At 44.9% G+C, this 20,153-nt stretch overlaps 1 protein-coding gene across 3 annotated transcripts in view; it reads left to right on the top strand.

Annotated features, from left to right (window-relative positions):
* Positions 1 to 20,153, top strand: part of DOCK8 (dedicator of cytokinesis 8) — a 719,019-nt gene that overhangs the window by 493,031 nt on the left and 205,835 nt on the right. For all 3 annotated transcript variants that reach the window (XM_086961229.1, XM_086961230.1, XM_086961231.1), the window contains 2 exons: positions 12,991 to 13,083; positions 19,469 to 19,564. In XM_086961229.1, the coding sequence (XP_086817355.1) occupies positions 12,991 to 13,083; positions 19,469 to 19,564 (189 nt within the window). The remainder of the gene's footprint in view (positions 1 to 12,990; positions 13,084 to 19,468; positions 19,565 to 20,153) is intronic.

The raw sequence follows: 20,153 nt of genomic DNA, 5'->3' as shown, positions 1-20,153 counted from the left end.
AATGCCCAAGCCTCTGGCTCAGGAGGTGCGACCGGGGGTTACCAGACCCCGCCAGCAACACACAGATTACACCTTAGGGACATGCAGAACCACCCTACGCTCCAATCACCCCGTCTCGACATACTCAAAGAACCGCGTCCAGTTTGCAGATACGATCCAGTACCCGGCAAAGACGATAGAATGTTGATAGCATCACTACGCTTACGACAAGCTACAGATTACCTAGTGTTATTCTCAGGGATGACTGATCACCTAGATAGAATATATCACTTTGTCCAGACTGGGGAAAATCCTGAAAGTATTAAAGAGGCCCTGGCACATCAGAAAGTTGACACTCAAGCTTATATACTACGTTTTTTCATAAATTGCTTAATAAGAGACCGAGACAGGCCAGAGACAGACCAGGATGAAATGGAAGCCCTAAACAAGTGGGGCCAAAATATATCCGAAGGAAAACATGATAAAGTGAATTGTATAGCTAGTATGTACAAGAAAATAAGAAAAACAGTAATAGAAATGCACGAAAAAGAAAAAGAAAATGCCTCCTCTGAAGAGGAGGAAGGACCCGAAGAACTAGAAAAGACTACAGATACAATAGCATATGTAGGTAAGGGAACTTACCTTAGGAAAGGCATTTGTCCAGAAAGCAAGAGAGTTTTTCTCTCTGGCATATCAAAACCGAATTGTCCTGAACATCAGTTCCAAGACACTGATAAAATGCTTCGAGAACGAATGGTGTACCATGTACTCAATTCTATGGATGAACAAGAACTAGCCCGGTCAGCAGTACTATGGGCTGACAATCCTAATATATACAATGATGACAAAGTAGCGCAGACATTTCTGAACCTATCCCCAGACGAGCAGAAATTAGCAGGTACATATATGATTCAGCACCTCCTCACGTTATACAGAAATCAACATTCTGATCCAGGTCCCTTACACGATACATTAGAAGCACTACTCATGGATAGATGGAGAGGCCTAAGTACCAAGTTAATACAAATAATTCTAGAACAACGGCACAGATATAACACTTTCTTAAGCTCACAATATGTTTCCGCTCCGCCCCCAGAAAGAAAAATGTATCATATGGAGCGTCTTGAAAGACAGAACCCATTACAAGAAGTACATCCAGTTATGGGTACCGATAATACCTTGAAACATGTGTATGTACACACACCTCTGACCAAGTTAGAACTATTGGAAATGAAGAAACTAGTACCCTGTCACGATAAAGACCCTGCAGGTTTTCACAGAGAACTTAAAGACATGTTACTCATGGGAGATTACACATATACAGATATCATGAAAATGTTAAAGGTATTGTTGCCCACAGGCATCTACGAGAAACTCAAGGAAAGAGAATGGGAGGTGGGAGACAAAAAGATTATATGGACAGAAATAGAAGACGAGGAAAAACTTCGTACTCCAGGGCTAGGCCTTGGGGAGAAAGCTAAAGCATTACCAGGTTTGATAGTACAGGTTCTGCCAAGATTACTGACCACTAAAAAGGAAGACTGGGACGCAATCTCAGCCTGTAAACAGAAACACGATGAAGATACCAGTGACTTCTATTCAAGATTCGAGAAATGTTTCATTATTAATAGTGGCCTAAAACCAGGTAGCGAGTCGTACCCACATCTTTTTGTATCAAAGTTAGTCGAGAATTCCCTGACAGCAGTCAAAAACCGTGTATATAAAGTTGAAAGTACATGGCAAGCAAATACGCCATCCCAGATGTTACAGATGTTACAATACCATCAGAACAGAATCAGAGAAGAACAGGATCATGAACAGAGACGCATGAAAGACACGAAAATGAAAATGTTAGTGGCCCAGTCGGTTCCAGCCGACGGCCAGAGAAAGGGTACGACCCAGACCCAGAATTCAGCAGCTCCCGTTAAAGGGACATGCAACTATTGCAAGCAGCCAGGTCACTACGTACATGAATGCCCAGTCCTGAAACATAATATATCAACAGGTAAAACTAAAGAAAGACCGCGTCCGCCTAGACAAGACCAGGTCCAGCAACAGACCTCACAGAATATACAGCCCATGCAGAATACACAGCCTATGCATGTTTCACCACATACAGCACAGACAGTAGCGGTACCACAGTCACAGCCACAGCCCATTGCCGCGACTCAGCAAGTTTCACAACAGATGTACCAGTATGCCCAATCTGATTACCCCGATTATCCACAATACACATGAAACAGCCTAGAGAGGGAGGGTGGCTTGCCTCTTATTGAGATTCCTGTAGATCAAGAGGGTCCTTATGTACACAGTCAAGTATTGGGAAAAGACAGAAAGTTTTTAATTGACACAGGGGCAAGTCGCACAACAATCAGCCATGATGAAGTCCCAGGGGCACCCCTCTCAGGCTCACAGAATGTTTCCCTTGGTTTTTCAGGACAACCTATTGTAAATGAGGTATCGAAACCAGTCCCCCTGGCTGTGGGTCCATTATCACGTGTTACAGACCTGTTACTTACAAAATCATGTCCAGAAAACTTGTAAGGAATAAAGACACTGAAGGCTCTAGGAGCAGTGATATGTTGTTCTCCGGAAGGAGTTAGACTTTTCTTGCGAGATTTTAAGGGTCACTATGTATTACGAGAGTTTGACGTCAGATTGAAAAATGTACCGGATCACTTGTGGGCACAAGGCCCAACTGATGTAGGTTATATGCACATTACACCATACCGTGTTACACTCAAACCAGGTGTTGTTCTACCACGATTCAGACAATACAAGTTACCACCCGATGCTGTAGTGGCTTTACTGGAAATTATTGAGGAGCTCATTGCCCAAGGAGTGGTCGTAGAGACCGACTCCAATATCTGTAATTCCCCTATCATTCCGATTCTTAAACGTACTGATCCCAATGCACCGCCAGTATATCGGCTGGTGATTGATTTACGAGAACTGAATAAATGCATTGTACCACAGTACCCTGTGGTTCCCGACATCTCATCCCTATTGACTGCTATTGATTCAGAAGCAACGTTCTTTACTGTAATTGACCTCAAGAACGCCTTCTTTAGTGTGCCTATTGACCCAGAGAGCCAATATCTTTTCGGATTCAGTTTAAATGGACGAAGTTTCAAATTTTCACGCGCACCTCAAGGATTCACAGAAAGCCCCAGCATCTATAGTCAAGCACTGAAAAGACAACTCGATTGTATTCAAATGCCAGTTAACACCGCCTTACTGCAATACGTCGATGATCTGCTGATCACCGCACGAAGTGAACCCGAATGTGAACAAGCATCACTGACAGTTTTACATTTTCTGGCTGACAAGGGACACAAGGTGTCTCCTTCGAAGCTACAATTCTGTGTTCAGCAAGTTGTGTACTTGGGTCACTTGCTGTCCAAAGTGGGGAGACAGCTCACTCCTGACCGTATCCAGTTAATTGTAAATATGCCACAACCCCAGACACAAAAGGAAGTGCGGGCCTTTATAGGCCTCACCTCGGACTGCAGACAATGGATTCCTCAGTATGCATTTCTAGCTAAACCACTCATTCAGTTGACAACACAGGGGGCAGCGACTTCGACTGTCCTTCCTTGGACTCAGGAACATACACAGGCCTTTGAAGAATTAAAGAAAGCTTTATGTCAAGCACCAGTTTTAGCGACACCATGTTACAGCAAACCTTTTACACTTTTTGTTACAGAACGTGATGGTACAGCGTTGTCTGTCCTCACTCAAGACCAAGCAGGTTCACATAAGCCTTGCGCTTATTTTTCAAGTACATTGGATTCAGTAGCCCAGGCACTCCCTGCGTGCTTGAAGTCAGTAGCAGCAACAGCACTAGCAATCAGACAGAGCGACTCAATTGTTTTAGGACATCCATTAACAGTACAAGTTCCACATTCTGTAGAGGTTCTTTTAAACAGAACTCAGACTCAACACTTGACTATAGCACGACTGACAGGTTATGAATTGACGCTATTCCAGCCACACATAGAAATCAGACGCTGCAGCATTCTGAACCCCGCAACATTGTTACCTTCGATTATGACAGATCCAGCCCCGCATGATTGTATAGAGATCATTAATGCAGTAACAAAGCCCCGACGAGACTTAACAGATGTTCCATTGACAAATCCAGACCTGACACTTTACGTGGATGGTTCATGTATGAGAACAAGTACAGGAGAATTAGTGGCCGCGTATGCAGTGACCACTGAAACTGAAGTAAAAGAAACATATCGTATTGATACACTGTCTGCTCAAGCAGCAGAGCTCATCGCTCTGACCCGAGCCTGTATACTAGCCAAGAACAGAAATGTTAACAAATACACTGACTCCCGTTATGCGTTCGGAGTCGTACACGACTTCGGAATGTTATGGCAAGAACGAGGTTTCTTGACCTCTCATGGTGCCAAGATCCAACACGGTCCCCTCATTCAAGCACTATTAGAAGCAATACATCTGCCTTCAGACATATCCGTCATGAAGTGTAAAGCACATACTAAAGCTACGGATTCTGTTTCCCAGGGTAACGACCTGGCAGACCAGACAGCAAAACATACAGCATTGACTCACACCCAGACTACTGATGTGACAAAGACAATAGTACCGACACATTGTATGACAGTTAGGGATCCCACACTAGATGTAATCGATATTCAGACACATGCTACTCCAGATGAAATAAAGAAATGGACTGAACTAGGAGGGATCCAGACAGATCAAGGTTGGATGACGAAGGGAAAATCTACATGGTTTCTCCCCGACTCTATGGTTCAAGTCATAATAAATACAGCACATAGTCCAGCACATCTAGGAGAAAAAGCTATGTTAGACAGTTTACAGAATCTCTGGTACAACAAACACTTACGAGCGGCAGCAAAACAGAAAGTGCGTACTTGCATGATCTGTTGTCAGTTCAATCCAGGAAAAAGCGTCCCTGTAGAGCAAGGTGGATTCCATCCCCCCGATCACCCTTTTGAAGTCCTCCAGATGGATTATATCCAGATGGACCGTTGTCGAGGATTCAAACATGTCCTCGTAATTGTTTGTGCACTTTCCCGTTGGACCGAAGCATATCCAGTCTCAGATTACACTGCCCCGACCACTGCCAGGCAGCTGATTCGAGAATTCTTCCCACGATACGGCTTGCCTCGTGTCGTGTACTCAGATAACGGACAGCCATTCTCATCCGAGCTCATGAAACAGGTTTCCCTGCTGCTAGGATATCAGTGGAGATTCCATTGTGTCCGACATCCCGAAGCCGCTGGCCTTGTAGAAAGGCACAACCAGACACTAAAAACCCGCCTTGCTAAAATCTGTAAAGAGAAAGGGGTCGACTGGATAGTCGCCCTGCCAGTTGCATTGTTCTATATGAGAATGGTCGCCCATTCGAGATCAGGACTATCCCCGTATGAAGTGGTCTTTGGCAGACCACCGAATATGTGGGGGACGCCCATCCCTAAGAAAATAACAGATGTTGATTGTAACATGCTGACAGATTACCTTGCCTCCTTGATGTCTGCACTCCAATCATGTCGTTCACAGGTTGCCGCAGCCTTTCCTGACAACACTGATGTAAAGCCACATGATGTCCGTCCCGGAGATACAGTGCTAATTAGGAACTTCGACAGGAAAAGTCCGCTGGAGCCCCGCTGGAAAGAGCCGAAGACCGTCCTTCTTACAACGCGGACCGCTATCAAGGTGGAAGGCCGAAAGGGGTGGATCCACACGAGTCATATTAAAAAATGTAATGAACTGTTGCCAGAAACAGACTCGTCCACCCCCTCCAAAGACTGTATCGAACCTAGTGACTTTAAAGTTACCAAACAAGAGAGAACTCCCCAAGAGGAGTATCGAATGAAACTTCGATCTAGCAAGTCAGACAGTTTAATTGTTTAAGTCCTCCCCTAGGTGAATCGGTTAAATAGTTTCTGACATGTATCCCCTAGATCGAGATAGAGAGAGAGAGAGACAACTCAAGAAACGTACATATTGTAAATCACTCCGCAGTCACTGTATAGTGACATTATTGATTATGTTTTTTCTAAGTCTTCTGATTATTGTTGCCAGTATATTGCTTCCCATATATTACCCTATCTTCAAGCGTGAACAATCTGCTTACAATGTCACTGCCGAACATTCTTTTAGTGAATTACCTCCCCACGAACTATCTTACAGACTCGCGCTGCGCAACAACACATTCATTAGTATGTTACATCACTCCCATCAGACTAACAATGCTACAAACTGTTGGATATGTGGCCGACTCCCTCCCTATCAGAAATACAAGGGAGTTCTGCCTCTCTTTCCGTACCCGTTCACTCACAATGGCTCCTGTGGTGCATGGTTTAGAATAATTAATTCCTTAGATCCTGATATTGCTGTTTTCAAAGGAAACTGGGTTTGGGGAAACTTGAACTTAGTTCTGCTTAATGCCTGTTACCCTGACAAGAAGGGACTTCCCATTAGAATAGGAACTGATCTAGAAAATGAAGTATATGGATTGGGTAATTATACAATTAACCTTATGATTCTTACTGTCGAATCCGAAGCTGCACCAGTTCTCCCTGCTATGTCAGTATTACCAGTCACTGGTGATTTATGTGTCAGAAAGAAGGGTTCAGTACACTTAGGTCATAGCAAATGTACTACTGTGGTCGAATTCAGTGATCAAGGCAAGTCTTCCTTTAGAGCTACTCGTCATTCCTACTTTGTTTGTGGCCACACCGCATACTTACGCTTACCTCCAGATTGGGATGGTACCTGTTACATTGCATTCCTTCTGCCACCTGTTTTTCTAGCCCCTCCTGATTATCACAGAAATACAAATCTAGTAAAGAATAGACTCCGAAGAGATCTCCCGATTGTCGACTATACTGAAACGGCATGGGAGCAATACACAGATTTCAATAAAGGATTCTTTTTCTTCACAGGCCCCGTCCAAAATAGCAAACTAATACGCCGATTAACTAGAACACTTGAAGCTGTAGTGAATGAAACTGCCTCCGCTCTAGGCAACTTAACAGAGGAGCAGTCCGCCATGCGGGTTGTTGTTCTTCAGAATCGTCTTGTTATTGACGTCATCTTGGCAGATAGAGGCGGAGCTTGTAAGGTCATCGGGTCAAGTTGCTGTGTTTTCATTCCAGAAAACGCGCCAACGGTATACCAAGCTATTACACGTCTTCATAAAATTGCAAGTTTGATACATCAGAATCCAGGCACCTGGACTTGGTCCGGTTGGTTCTGGACAACGTTGACCGCTTGGGGATGGAAGATCCTATCCTTCCTGGGCATTGCCCTTGTCATAGTATTCAGTTGCTGCCTGTGCCTACAGTGTGGGCCAGCGATTTGTGGACTGTGTGCCACATCGTGCATTGAACATTCCAGTTTTCTCTCAAAACGTGAAAGGAAGAAAGAAGAGCAAATGATGTTACAAGAACAGACTGATCGATTCATGAGGATTGATATATCATGAAGGGTCCGTAGGGAACAAGGAGGGAATGAGGAAATATAAATTTTATGGTCAAGTAATGTTCCCTAACGTGTACCCCACCGTCTCCATGTACCAGCTTAAAGTGCATGTAACTTCCCTCCTGTGTCAGCTATGAAGACGCAAATACATTTGCGTCCAACGTTAACATGTCCTCTTTCAGACCCACCCTGAATGGGTTGAATATTCCGTTTCTAAGTATGCTATGCCAACGTCTTTTTGTGGTGTACTTTACACGTTTTTCAGCCCTGGCGAAGTAGGCCCTGAATTCTGCCATCGAGCCTTTTCCTGCCTTCTGACTCTGAACGCCTCAAGCCTGGGCTGCCTCTGTACCCGTGACCTCTGCCTTACTTCCTGCGCGGCTCACGGCGCTTAGCTCAGCCTGCTGCCTGCCAAGACTGTATTCAACCTTCGAATTATCTGTTCCGCTCCTCGAAAATGCATTCCTGCCTACTAGTTTAAGTAAACATCCCCCCAGCTGCAGAGCAAAGGGCCCGGCCTCACTGTCTCCGTGCAAGTAATTCATAGCCTCTGTTACCATGGTAGGCCCATGCCCCCTCGCCTCTCATGCAGACACTTAGACGCTTATACACGCACTCACAGTCAGTATAGAATAGCTTCTGCCCCAGAGACCTTTTCCGTTTAGATAATATAGTTCCTAAACATCAGATATCAGATATGATAGAGGCACGAGTTGATCTGACATGCCAGACTTCTGTCTCTTTCCGCTAGTGTAAATGTCAAGTCCCCTGCACCCTCCGGTTTCACGTCAATCATACGTCATGCAGCTGCGCGCGCATCCAGGCCTCAGATTTCTGCTGACATTACAAGATTCTGCTTTGTTGCCACCCACTTATGACACCTACCTGTGACGTTTCTAGCACACACCTCTATGTTCACGCCTAGTTCACGCCTTCTAATTACGTATCACTACCACGTGTGTGTTTTATCTTGTTTCTCTCAGCTGTTACGCCTACTGTATTGGTTTCTATAATGTGATTTAAGTATATAAGCTATGTATTGTCAATAAAATATTGCTCTATCCCTTCCTGCACCCCAGTGGTGGCAGGAACAAGATATCCGATCTGGTACCATGACCATTCCTTTTTAAGGAATAAAACCCCTAAGAACTCTAACACCACGGACTCTGCCTCTTTCTTTCCGATTGAGTTATTATTATTGATTAAGTACTTACCTGCATAGAAATTAGGACGGTAAATCAAATATTTACCACAATATGATTGGCTGTTTTTCAATATGATTGACACTCCTTAATGAGAACCAACAACAGATAAATTCAACATAAAAAATCTGCATCTGCATTGTGAACATCAATTAGGGAACTATTCCAATATTATGGCATGCTTATGCTCCCATCCATTGTTGTATGCTCTTGCCAAATGCCTCCAGTGAAGTCTGGGCAGAAGCCTAGCTCTTCCTTGTAGCCTGCCCCCCAGTGGATTTGTATCGGCTACACCTACACAACCATCGCCACACATTGCATCAGGGTGCCAGTATAATGCCCTTATTGCATTTGCTGTGAGGTTTGAGGCAGTCACATTAGCATGCGATAAGCATTTTTGAATCCACACATTTGAATCATGTGCTCATGCTACCCTGTGTAAGTGTGACGAAGACACTAGAAGTAGTACATCAAATAGTACCCTCTAATAGCAAGAGCAAAGGAGATATACACACCATTCAAGGTAATGGAAGAGACCAGCAAATAAGAGGAAGAGACCCAATATCTTTTATTAATAACCAAAATGGATGGCAAGGCAGTAAGCAAAACAGACAAAAATGACCCTCCATAAATTCGTCCTGTACATCTAGCTTATTGCTAAAATATCTAAGATGAGCAACTCTGTTGTCAATACACATACATTTAGACATTTTGGGGACCATTAGGATGGTGGACGGATTGCCCCTGCCAGGCTGGCTGTAGCCACCGCCAGCCTGGCGGGGGCCATCCGCCTGCCATCCGCACCTATATTCCCCCCGCCATATTAGGATGGCGGGGGGACCGCGACAAACGGAAAGACCGTCCGCCGCTATTCCGCCCCGGTCGCCTTGCGACCGGGGCGGAAAAGGTTTAATATGGCGGCGGTGTCTAATAGACACCACCAGCCATATTATGATGGATATCATATTATGAAGGCATGCAGTCTTTACTCTGGGGGCCCCCTGCGGGCCCTAAGAGTGAAGGAGAGGTGGGGGTTGCACACGGGGGATACTTGTGGTACCCCCCATTCATTTGCATAAACAAAGCGGCAGGCACCGCGCCGTGCCTGCTGCTTTGTTTATGCAAATGCATAAATGCATTTATAGCATTGTGGCGGGCGGTTCAGAGAGCACCGCCCGCCACAATGCTATAAATGCAGGATGTGCCCGCCACTGTGGCGGGCACATCCTAATACCCCCCACGGGACCCCCGCCCTAATGGCGGGCGGTCCCAAATTCCGACAGGATGACGGGCGGACAAAGTCCGCCCGTTATCCTAATGAGCCCCTTTGCGTTTAAGGGAACTATGTGATAATCTGTGTTACTTTCAGTTGTTGGGCCAGCTGTTTCACAGGCCAGTTTGATAATGTTTTTTTTCTTCCAAAAATGGTACTTTCTACATCGAACTGTATCCACAATGTATATTTTGGGCACTGCCCACACTGTGCCTTGGAAACTTTATAAAAATTGTTATGAAAAAAACCCAGAAAAAAATGGAATACCATTGAGTGGTCAGAAGACTCTCAAAATTTAGGGGCAGTAGAAAGGATATGGAAGTTCACATTTTTACATAAAATTAACCTCAGAATAATATAGAAATGTGCTTTAACATTAACATAGAAAATGCATATCAAATTAGAGGTTATCAAATGTGCTTTTATTAAACTTGCAAAAAGTGAAAATGCTGCGAATTTCTGCAGAAATCTCTCATATCTATCGTTCTTTCACTGCTAGTCCGTAATATTTTCTTGATTATTCCTATCCCTTTAAGAAAATAAAAGCCTTTTTGTGAATAACGATTAAACGTTATAACTGAAGTGTAGAACTTTATGTCTTCGTGAAATGTGCTGTTTGGTGCAAAATGTATTTATTTCTTCCTCACACCATTTAACAACACTATATTTTAGATTGTTTACTCTGCCACATGCTTATAATGGACAAGTATATTCATGAAAGAAAATGCTTGCAATAGTTTAAATGTCATGATCTACCCAGGACATACCAGATATGAATGTTTAATTTCATAGAGCAGCTTATTGTTACACAATGGGACACAGAGCAGCTAACAGAGTAGGCTTACAAAGGTTCTCATGAGAACCTTCCTAGATGTATCTTTTTGTAATAACGCTGTAGCCACATTTATATAACGAAATGTCGACATGGACGTTTACCGTGGGAATCGAGGGAGAAGAAGACAGATCATCGGAAGATCTTTCCTCATTGGCTATAGATGACATATCCACTTATTTTTGCAACATGTGTTGTGCTTTTGATATAGTATGTGTTCCCAGCTAGAGAGTTAAGGTATTCTATGTGCCCCTACCCTACCATGTTCCTTTGCACTTTTTTGTTCTAGTAATTGTCGATTCCAAGTTAAAAAATGTGGAGGGGCACAACAGGGACACACTCACCATATTTACTGCTCCCCTGATCTCTCCCCATCTCTGCGTCCTCGAGCAGGAAAAGGAAGGACTTCCTTCCTGCTTGAGGAACACCAACAATCAAGCTCCAGGATTGGTAGGGGCAGGCACACCCAGTGCTCATTTTGAGGTTAGGGGCCTGTGGCAGCAATCCCCCGCCTATTTCAAAGCTAGGGGATTGCTGGGGGCGCACTGCAGATTTCAGGCTGGCCGTAGCAAACCAGCTGGCCAACCCGACAGGCGCACTGCAGTGGCAGCTGTGATCCTGCAATTGCAGGATTCAGCTCGCCCCTGCACTCAATCGCACACGTAAGAAAACTGGCATTGGCGTGCCATTTTACTTATTTGTGCGTGCCTGCTACACTTGCAGTAGGCAGGGCGATGCTTCTCCACTATCGAGCAGGAGCCACCCTCGGTGCTAGCCCAAATTGCCATAAGATACCTTTAACAGTGATTTATTTGTTTCCTTTCACTTAATGAGGAGACTTTTTGTCTTTTATGCCAATCATAGCTACTGCTATGATTCATTCCTTCTACCTGTTTTAACGGTTGCTATTGTGGCTGTTAGGGAACTCGCGGAGTTTACAGAACTACTCTTTTTGTGGAGTTTGACTTTTTCATAGTTATCAGTCTTTTGCTCCAACATTTTTACTTGCTCTTTTCCAAAACAACTCTTTATGGGTTCTTGCTAGGATAAGTTAAGTCCTTTAGATTAGGATAGGGACTAAATCCTTTATGGACAAGCTGTTATGTTCTATGCTTGTTATATAACTAAATGTTCTCGAGATTTCTGTAAAAGTATTTATTTAGCTAATCTGAATAAAGAGACAAAAAATACAAACTAATCTCTTAAACAGAAAATGAACTTTTAAACCTTCTTCAAACCTCTCATTATTGACTGAACATAAAATCCTGAAAGCAATGTTTAGATTTTTGGGTGATATTCTATTCTAATACGTTAGCAAAGATTCATCAAACCGAAGGGTCGTGGAAGTTGGAGATTCGTTTAGTAACTTTAAAGCGAAGCTACTTGTAAAAATTTTATGAGAAGTGGAGGATGTCACTGCACAGATGTGGTACAACTTTACCCATAGATGAAACTGAAAGATACTGTTACACAGGAACAGATGAGAGAATGGAGGCCTCTGCAAGTAGCAGAAAGTCACATAGCATCATAGCTCTGTGTCCCTATGGACTTTTCACAGTCCCTGCTTTTTCTCATCAGTCACTCATGCATCTATCTACTCAGAGTTAGGGTGTGCAGCCTTTCATTGGCTGTGGAGGTCCCCTACAAGGGGTTTGTTAATACATTGAAGATCAAGAATTTTGCGCAGCAGAAACAGGGATAGAATTTTTCCGGTAAAGCTAATGTCAAACAAAAATAACAAGACCATGACTGGTATAAATCACTCTAAATAAACATTAAGCAAAATCAGAATTGAAGTAATGTATGTTTGTCATGTATTCAGGGCCGGACTGGCCATAGCGGGCACCGGGCATTTCCCTGGTGGGCTGCTAGGGTGGGGGCCGGTATTGGTCCCTGGGGGTCTGTTTTTATTACTAGGGGTCGGAAATATCAGCCCCCTGTAACAAAATTGGCCAAAACTGGCCCTCTCAAACTGCTTGGCTGCACTGCCCCTCACCTAAGAGGGTGGGGGGGGGCAGCTGAGCAGTGTGCCAGGGCCGGTTTCTGTTCCCAGTCCGGCCCTGCATGTATTAGGTAGAATCGTGTTTTTAAATTGGTGATACTGCCATTTCAGGGCTTTCTCGTGCAAGATGAATTTTCAAGGTAGGCCAGGAATGTTTAGAAAGGAATGTGGGGAGTAATTTGTATTATTAAATACCGTGTTCAAAAATGGTCATCTTTTACAGGTTATTGATCGGAACAGCAATCGTATGTCTTCCTACATTGAAGTGAAAAATGATCTCCCAACATCTTCCAGTCCTAGGCCATCAAATAAAAAGGTACATTGTCGCTAAATACAATGCACCGATGAGGTGTATTCGACCGTCAGTGTCTAGGTTAACATCTCCAGTTAAAATGTTCCTTGGTATAATGGTTCTTGCATGACAAGCAGTCAACACAAATGTACCCATCACTTATCATGTGCCACTTCTCTCATGTAGGGACAACCAGAATGTGCAGCCAGCTCATGCATGCATGTTGAGAGGAGTTTCTTATACTGGGGCAAATATACTTCCACCTTTCTCATTGAAGCTTTGAAACTAAGCAGGTTACATTGACTGTGCCCTAAAATTGGCTAATGTGCGCTGTGCGGCTTTGAGAAGTACTCTCAGGGGTGTATACAGTGGTGTAGAGTGGAGAGGGCCACATGGGGCAGTTATCCCTGGGTGCAAAATTCTTAGGAGCATAACATTGTAGTAGGGGCGCACATTTTTTAAAGAAAAATGGAAGGATACTAGCCTTGCCCCGGGCACCGGCAACCCACGCTACGCCGCTGGGTGTATACAAAATAAAGTGGTTTGATGCTCACATTCAGATTTTCTAATCCTCCATATCAGTCTCAGGGGTGGTGCAGTTCAATGCTAAAGCATTGCAAGCAACAGCTGCTTGTGCCAGTGTGCATCAGTACAGGCCCAGGCCGGTGATAGTGTATAGGCACGCAGAGGCTAATGTCAATGGATGTCTTAATGCAGCACAGTTAGCTTGAACCAAACAGGTGGCTATAGAGAGCTGGTTCTTGGAGGAAAAGGTGTACTTCTCACACCCTTCTCCAAGGCACCGGGGCCAAAGTTCCACGTTGCTCTTTCTTATGTCAGTAGCCGTAGTCCCTGGCACTCTATGATGAAGGTCAAGTGATCCTCTGTGGACGCAGACTACTTTATCAGACTTTTAAATGCATATTTCTGGATGAGATTCCAGGGTGGCATCATTTCCTTCTCAACAGGTCACTAAAATACATTTTTCTGGTTTTGTGTATGCTCCGATCCAAGGGATAACCCAGTGCTGTTCAGTGGGAAATGTGCATCAGACAAACTGTAGTATTTGTGTTGTCAATGATATTTGATAGAAGCTGGCAATCATAAACCCAACAGTGAGTGTTGGCCAGGGTCCTGTTGGCCTATAGGTTCAATGTGGCAGTGCCTGAAGGGCTTCTCTGACAAGTCAGTTTGTTGGCCTGTTCTTTGGCTGTTTGTTGGACTGTTTATACTGTTGATTTCCCTGATATTATAACAAACATTGTCTGCTGCAAGCACGCCTACGTGCAGACTCCCATACCTTGCAAAACACTTATACTGTATTTCTTTACAAGTTAAAAACTTCTCTGATTTGCAAATACGGGCCACATTTCTAGCTATCTGGTTCGCTAATGGGGGGTCATTTGTATTTAGGTACCTGGGCCAATTTTGTGTCTCAGTCCGGCCATTTTCTTGGTTTGTGAGAAGAAATACACAAAAGGCAGACCTTTTTGTCATGGAAGGCATTCCGTACTTAGTGGTCGATTAGGATAGCGGATGGACTTGCGTCTGTCCCCCACCCCAGAGGTGGAGGGACCGACCGCAGGGGCAGCGGTGGTCCCTCCGTAGCAATTAGGATGTGACCGCCACCCTGGCGGTCACCTCCCATATATTTTACATTGCGGCGGGTGCTGCTTTGAGCAGCACCCGCTGCAATGTAAAATATGCATGTTCAACTTTGGCATGCACAACTTGGCAGGCACCGCGTGGTGCCTACCACCTTGTGCATGCCAAAGCAGGGGGGTACCATAGGTACCCTCCATGTGCACCCCCCACCCCCCAACACCCTGGAGGCCCGCAACGGGCCCCCAAACACAAAAGACCACATGCTTTTCCACGGCAGAAAAGCCGCTGTGGGAAAGCATGTTGACGCCTGCATCCTAATATGGCTGACGGTGTCTTGCAGACACCGCCACCATATTTGCGTGCATACACCGCGGATCAGCGGCGGATGGACTTGCCATCCGCCGCTGATCCCACCGCCATCCTAATGTGGCGGTGGGTGTTTCCAATGTCCGCGGCGGTGAATTCGCATCCTCCAGGCCGGCGGTGGCTTCCGCCGGCCCGGAGGATGCGGATTCACCGCCATCCTAATCGGCCCCTAAGAGTTGTTCACACTGGAAGGTCCCCAAAAGGATGGTTAAAGATTCATAGTACAGTGATAAGACCTTACAGAGTTGTCAGCTGTGCATTTGGCTACTCAGGGCCAAGCCCATTCAGATACCGGCAAAATGTGTATGCATCATCTAGCTTCAGACCACTGAGGGTTGTGTTGAGTAGGAACAACGAAGTACCGAGGTATAAGAGAGGGGCATCTCTTTCGGCTGAGCCATGTCTAAGAGGTTCTATATGTTCTCAATGTTTTTTTCTCTAAAATAAAGAGCAGCCACCACGTTTGGAATTTTGATTGCATTTGCCAACCCATGCCTTTGCCAGAAAATTTAAAAGTTCAAAAATGGTATAGAAATTTAATGACAGTTATAGGACAGCAAAGGAATGATTGAGGGTCGTTCTTAAACATGCAAAGATACCATGATTTTTAAGGGAATCAAAAGTGTTCTCCTGTTAAATATAAGAATTATGGGAAAGCAATACTCAAAAACAGAATTATGTTCTGGCTACTGCTGGACAAGTCTCACAGAGTTATGGAGCTAGTCTTAAATCATCATTCATATCTTTCCTTCTGTGGTTCCTGACCAAAGAAATCTACATGGGACAGTTATCAAAAATCTGGGGTGGGACACAACCTCAGTGCTGGCAGCTGGCAAATCAAAGTGGGCAAGAAACCGCAGATTTGCCCGAAGGCCACAGGGTATGGGAAGCAGATGTTCAACAATATATTTGGTGACTAGGGTAAGAACAAAAACCTCCAATGACCAAAGCACACAATGGTTAGGATGTCTCTGGACAGGAAAAGATATATTCAATATTGTGTATGCTTTTAGGAATATAGAACAAATCTCCTGGAAGGACTAGGTAAAATCATTAGAGCTCCAGGCAAAACAAGAGGTAATCCATTACTCATCAGACAAAGTCAGTATCAGAAGTATTTTGCAGGGTTTTTGGTTAATGGATCAGGTAATGAAGAAGCTTCACATGCATGAATAGATTCACATCTTCGGGAAGTCCGATCACCTGTATCCAAATGTTTTTGTGATAGCCTTTAGATTTTGCATTCCTGATTACTACTTATCTCTCATGTCACTTGAGCTTTGTTGGCCCAGCGAAGAGTCAGAGTTACGCAAAGTTGACTTGCATTGCATTAAAGCATTTCATTAAAGCATTTCATTAAAGCATTTCATCTCAAAATAATAACCAGCTCAGGAAGCAATTATGAACATTTTCACTTTGTGATTACCCACAGTTTAGTATCAGAACTGAGATCGTCGAAATATTAATGGAGTAAATCAATTAGTATCATAACATATCCCCATCAGGATTCATAGAGGCCCACCCCTGCAAGAAATTCAGCACAGGGAAATATTATACCACTTTATCAGCAGGCTTTAAACAGGTGATCAGACTTGCACAGGTACTTTAGTATGAGCCTGGCTTCAGGCATGTATAGCCAATTGAGCAACCTTTTAGTCTAACCGGGGCCTCCTAGTCGTTAGTGGGGCTAACGGGGCCCAGTCTCAGTTCTCCCCAGGGGAGGGGCGAATTCGGGGCCTTGCCTGCCTTCCGCCCTCCTCCCTGGGGGTTACCTGATTTCTTCGGCCCTCCGGGGCCCTTGCGTGGTCTCTGGGGCAAGGGGAGGGGCTCCAGCCCTCCCGGGGCCTCACTCGGCCCGGCGCGGTGCAGGGACAACTCTGGAGCACCGGCGCCGGGGGCGAGACAGAATCAGCGTTTGGGGGAAGATCGGAGGGGGGCTCTCTGGCACTGCGGCCCCCTCCGCGACAAATCACAGCTTTCCCCGGGCGCCGGGCCTTGACAGAAGGGCTCGGCGGTGACTGCGCAGCTCTGGCGGGGGTGTGGCCGCGCTCCCCGTCACGTGAGGAGGGACAGCTCACCTTCGGGCCTACTGCGGCCTGGTTCACTCGATGCGGCAGCCCTCTCCTGGCATACGGGGCCGCCGAGGGGGAGCCAATGCCGGCACAAGATGCAGCGCGAGGGCGGGCAGCCGCGCTGACAGGCCGGAAGCGCCTCAGGGATGATGAAAGAGCGGCGCCGAAGCCGCGAGGTTGCAGAGGTCTCCTCAGGTGTCTCAGGAGCCAAGGTACAGCGCGGTCGCCGAGTCAGGGGAGCGCTTGAGGGGGGGGGGGCGATACGGCACTCTTCTGAGGGGTCTAGCACCAAGGGAATTAGACAGCGCTCACTTGAGGCAATCCAGCGCTGGGGAAGCGCTTCACAGCGCTCGCTGCAGACGGGCAAGGAAAACAATTTTAGTAACTTCTGACAGGCAAGCAGATGCTGACACAGCGCTGGCAAAGGGGCAAAGTACAGCACTTTTCCAGTCACGCAGCAAGTTCTGCAGGCAGGATGGAAAGCAGAGCAAGTCAGTCAAGGGGAGACAGGCAGGGCTAGATAGGCCCAGATGGAGGCAGGGGGTGCGCAGGGCAGCACAGTCCAGTACCTGGTCGATCCCCCAGCAGTCTCTGGTTAAAGGCAAGTAGTCTTCTCGGCGCTTGGATGGTTCTGCGCCCTTGTGAGGTGGTTTCTTAGGGGGGGGGGGGTTGAGTTGGAGGCTTACAAATTAACTCAGGTCACTGAAGATGGTCCCTGGGTTTCCCTACCGCTGGGCCAGATCAGGGGGCTAGTCTAGGATACCTCACTCAGCTTAAGAGGTAGCACCTAAATCCTGTCACTCCCAGTGGCATAAGTCCCTGACTAGGCCCTCCCGCCTAAATCTCCTGCGTGGGTCCCCCAGGTCAGTGATGCCCCAACTGACTAGAAAGTTTCCCTCCCTTTCCTTATATAGCGTCAGTTGGCAGTTGGAAGTGGCAGTTGGTGTCACCTCCCCTGTTCTGGAAGGTTCCAGGAGCTTCCCTCATTCTAGCTATGGGCAGGCTGGCAGGCTTGTATTGCAACATTGTTTAAGGGTTCCAGCCAGCTCCTGGCTACTAGAGTGCGCCTAAAAAAAGACCACGCTGCAGTAGCAGGGGTCAGTGGCAGCCATGTTAGGGGAAGAGAGCACCTGCACCCTGGCATTGATTAGCAATGGGAGGGTGCCCAAAGTCCCAAGGCCAACAAAAAGTAGGTGACAACATCTCTAGCGAGGTCAGCAGATCAGCTCACTGTTTGAAAGCATAAAGTTAAGACTGGACCCATACACTTGGAAATATCAAGATCTTTAAGCTGTGTTCGAAGAACCAGTAACCTCAGTACCATAGCAATGTCAGATAAATAAATGGGTAAATAATGTAAACACTGAAATGGACGTTCTGCAAATGCTGGAGTGGATGGCTAGTGCTGTTCCTTCTCAGGTTTGGCTCCCAGTATTAAGTGCAAAAGGTTAGTGGGATCCATTTTAAATTCTTCTAGTTGTGGCGTGGCAAAAGATGGGTGAGTAGGACAGCAGAAGTGCATTGCCTGGAATCCTGTGAATTGATGGTGAAGAGTCATACACTATAAACTGTTATGAATACGTTTTAGAGTGAAGTCAAAAGAAAAGAAGAAAGTAATGTGTTTTGTGCCTGATCTAAAACTGCTGTTTTGTGAAAGGAGAGAAAGATTATTGGTAAGTTAAGAGTGGTGGAAATATCAGAACAAACAACAAGTTTTCATGCATGATAAAAGTATTATGCGTCTAACACAAACTCACAAATATTTTAATTGACAGTATTGTGATAGCAAAAACTTGACCCACACATTGGGCCTTATTCACAAAGTTAAACTTACACTTTGCAGTGCGTTTACTACTGTTTTTTGTATTTAAAAACTACAAGTTTAATTTTACTACAAGTAATTTTATTACTGCCTAGACTCCCACTCATAGAAGAGTCTCTGCAGTCATAAAATTCCTAGTAGTAAAATTGCGCTTGTAGTTTGTGAATACCAAAACAGTTATAAACTTACTACTAAGTGTAAGTTTATCTTTGTGAATCAGGCCATTAGGGTGCATAAGAGATGCTCTTTTTTCACTGATGTAGTTGTAGCATACAATTTAATGGGCCACATTGTGTTCCAAACATTAAAAGTAAATGATATTCATAAAATGAATGACATGCTACTTATTTTTTTATAAATAAAGATTACTCTATTATCCAATAAAAGAAAACGTTAATGGGAGGTGAGATATTTGCAATATGTATGTTTGATGTTATACTGAAAGAATTAAGAGGAGAACGATTTCTAGGTCAATTGATGGTTATGGGGTTTGCCAGTTGTCAAAATGTATTGATTGTTGCACTTGTTTTGTTCTCTTCCTCAGCTCTTCCATGAAGAGTTAGCACTGCAGATGGTGGTCAGCACTGGCATGGTGAGGGAAAACGTCTTCAAGTATGCATGGTTCTTCTTTGAACTTCTGGTAAGGCTCCCGTATTGAACATAACACTTTTTACATGCAACTAAAAGTTAAAATGTGTGCATGTTTGATAAGGTCACGACTTATAAATGTACTCCTATGATGAATATGTTTACAGTAGTCACAGAAAGTGTCAAAACTATGCACCACAATTCACCAAAATCATAGACTTTTGTACAAATAATAAAAACAATAGGTTTTCTGCCACTGGACTTGACCAGGCTACCTTCAGGGTTAAGGTGCACATTTTCTTTTTCTTCTAATGAAACAAGTTTTTTTTATTTGTAGCGAGCCCCCACACACTGACCCTCCATTGTATATTAGGTGGTGTTAGGAAATTCTGTACCCCGCCATACGAATATACTTATGCATGTTTTGACAATAAGTGTAGGTGTACAAACACATGTCAAACTTCAGAAAGGGAAGACCAATTCACTTTACGTTAAGGAATTTGATTGCACTGGAAAAGAAAATAGTGGGAAGATTTGCTGTTTCAGCAGCAGAAGGGCTTGATCTGTGGGTGTGCACCTTCCAAGAGAGAACACTTGATTATGTTGTAAGTGCTTTTTGTGGAAACATTTTAACCCTTTGA

This window comes from Lissotriton vulgaris, chromosome 3_1 (assembly GCF_964263255.1).
Source record: "Lissotriton vulgaris chromosome 3_1, aLisVul1.2, whole genome shotgun sequence".
NCBI lineage: Eukaryota > Metazoa > Chordata > Amphibia > Caudata > Salamandridae > Lissotriton > Lissotriton vulgaris.
Note: the sequence above shows the minus strand (reverse complement) of the source record. Positions and strands in the feature narration are given on the sequence as shown.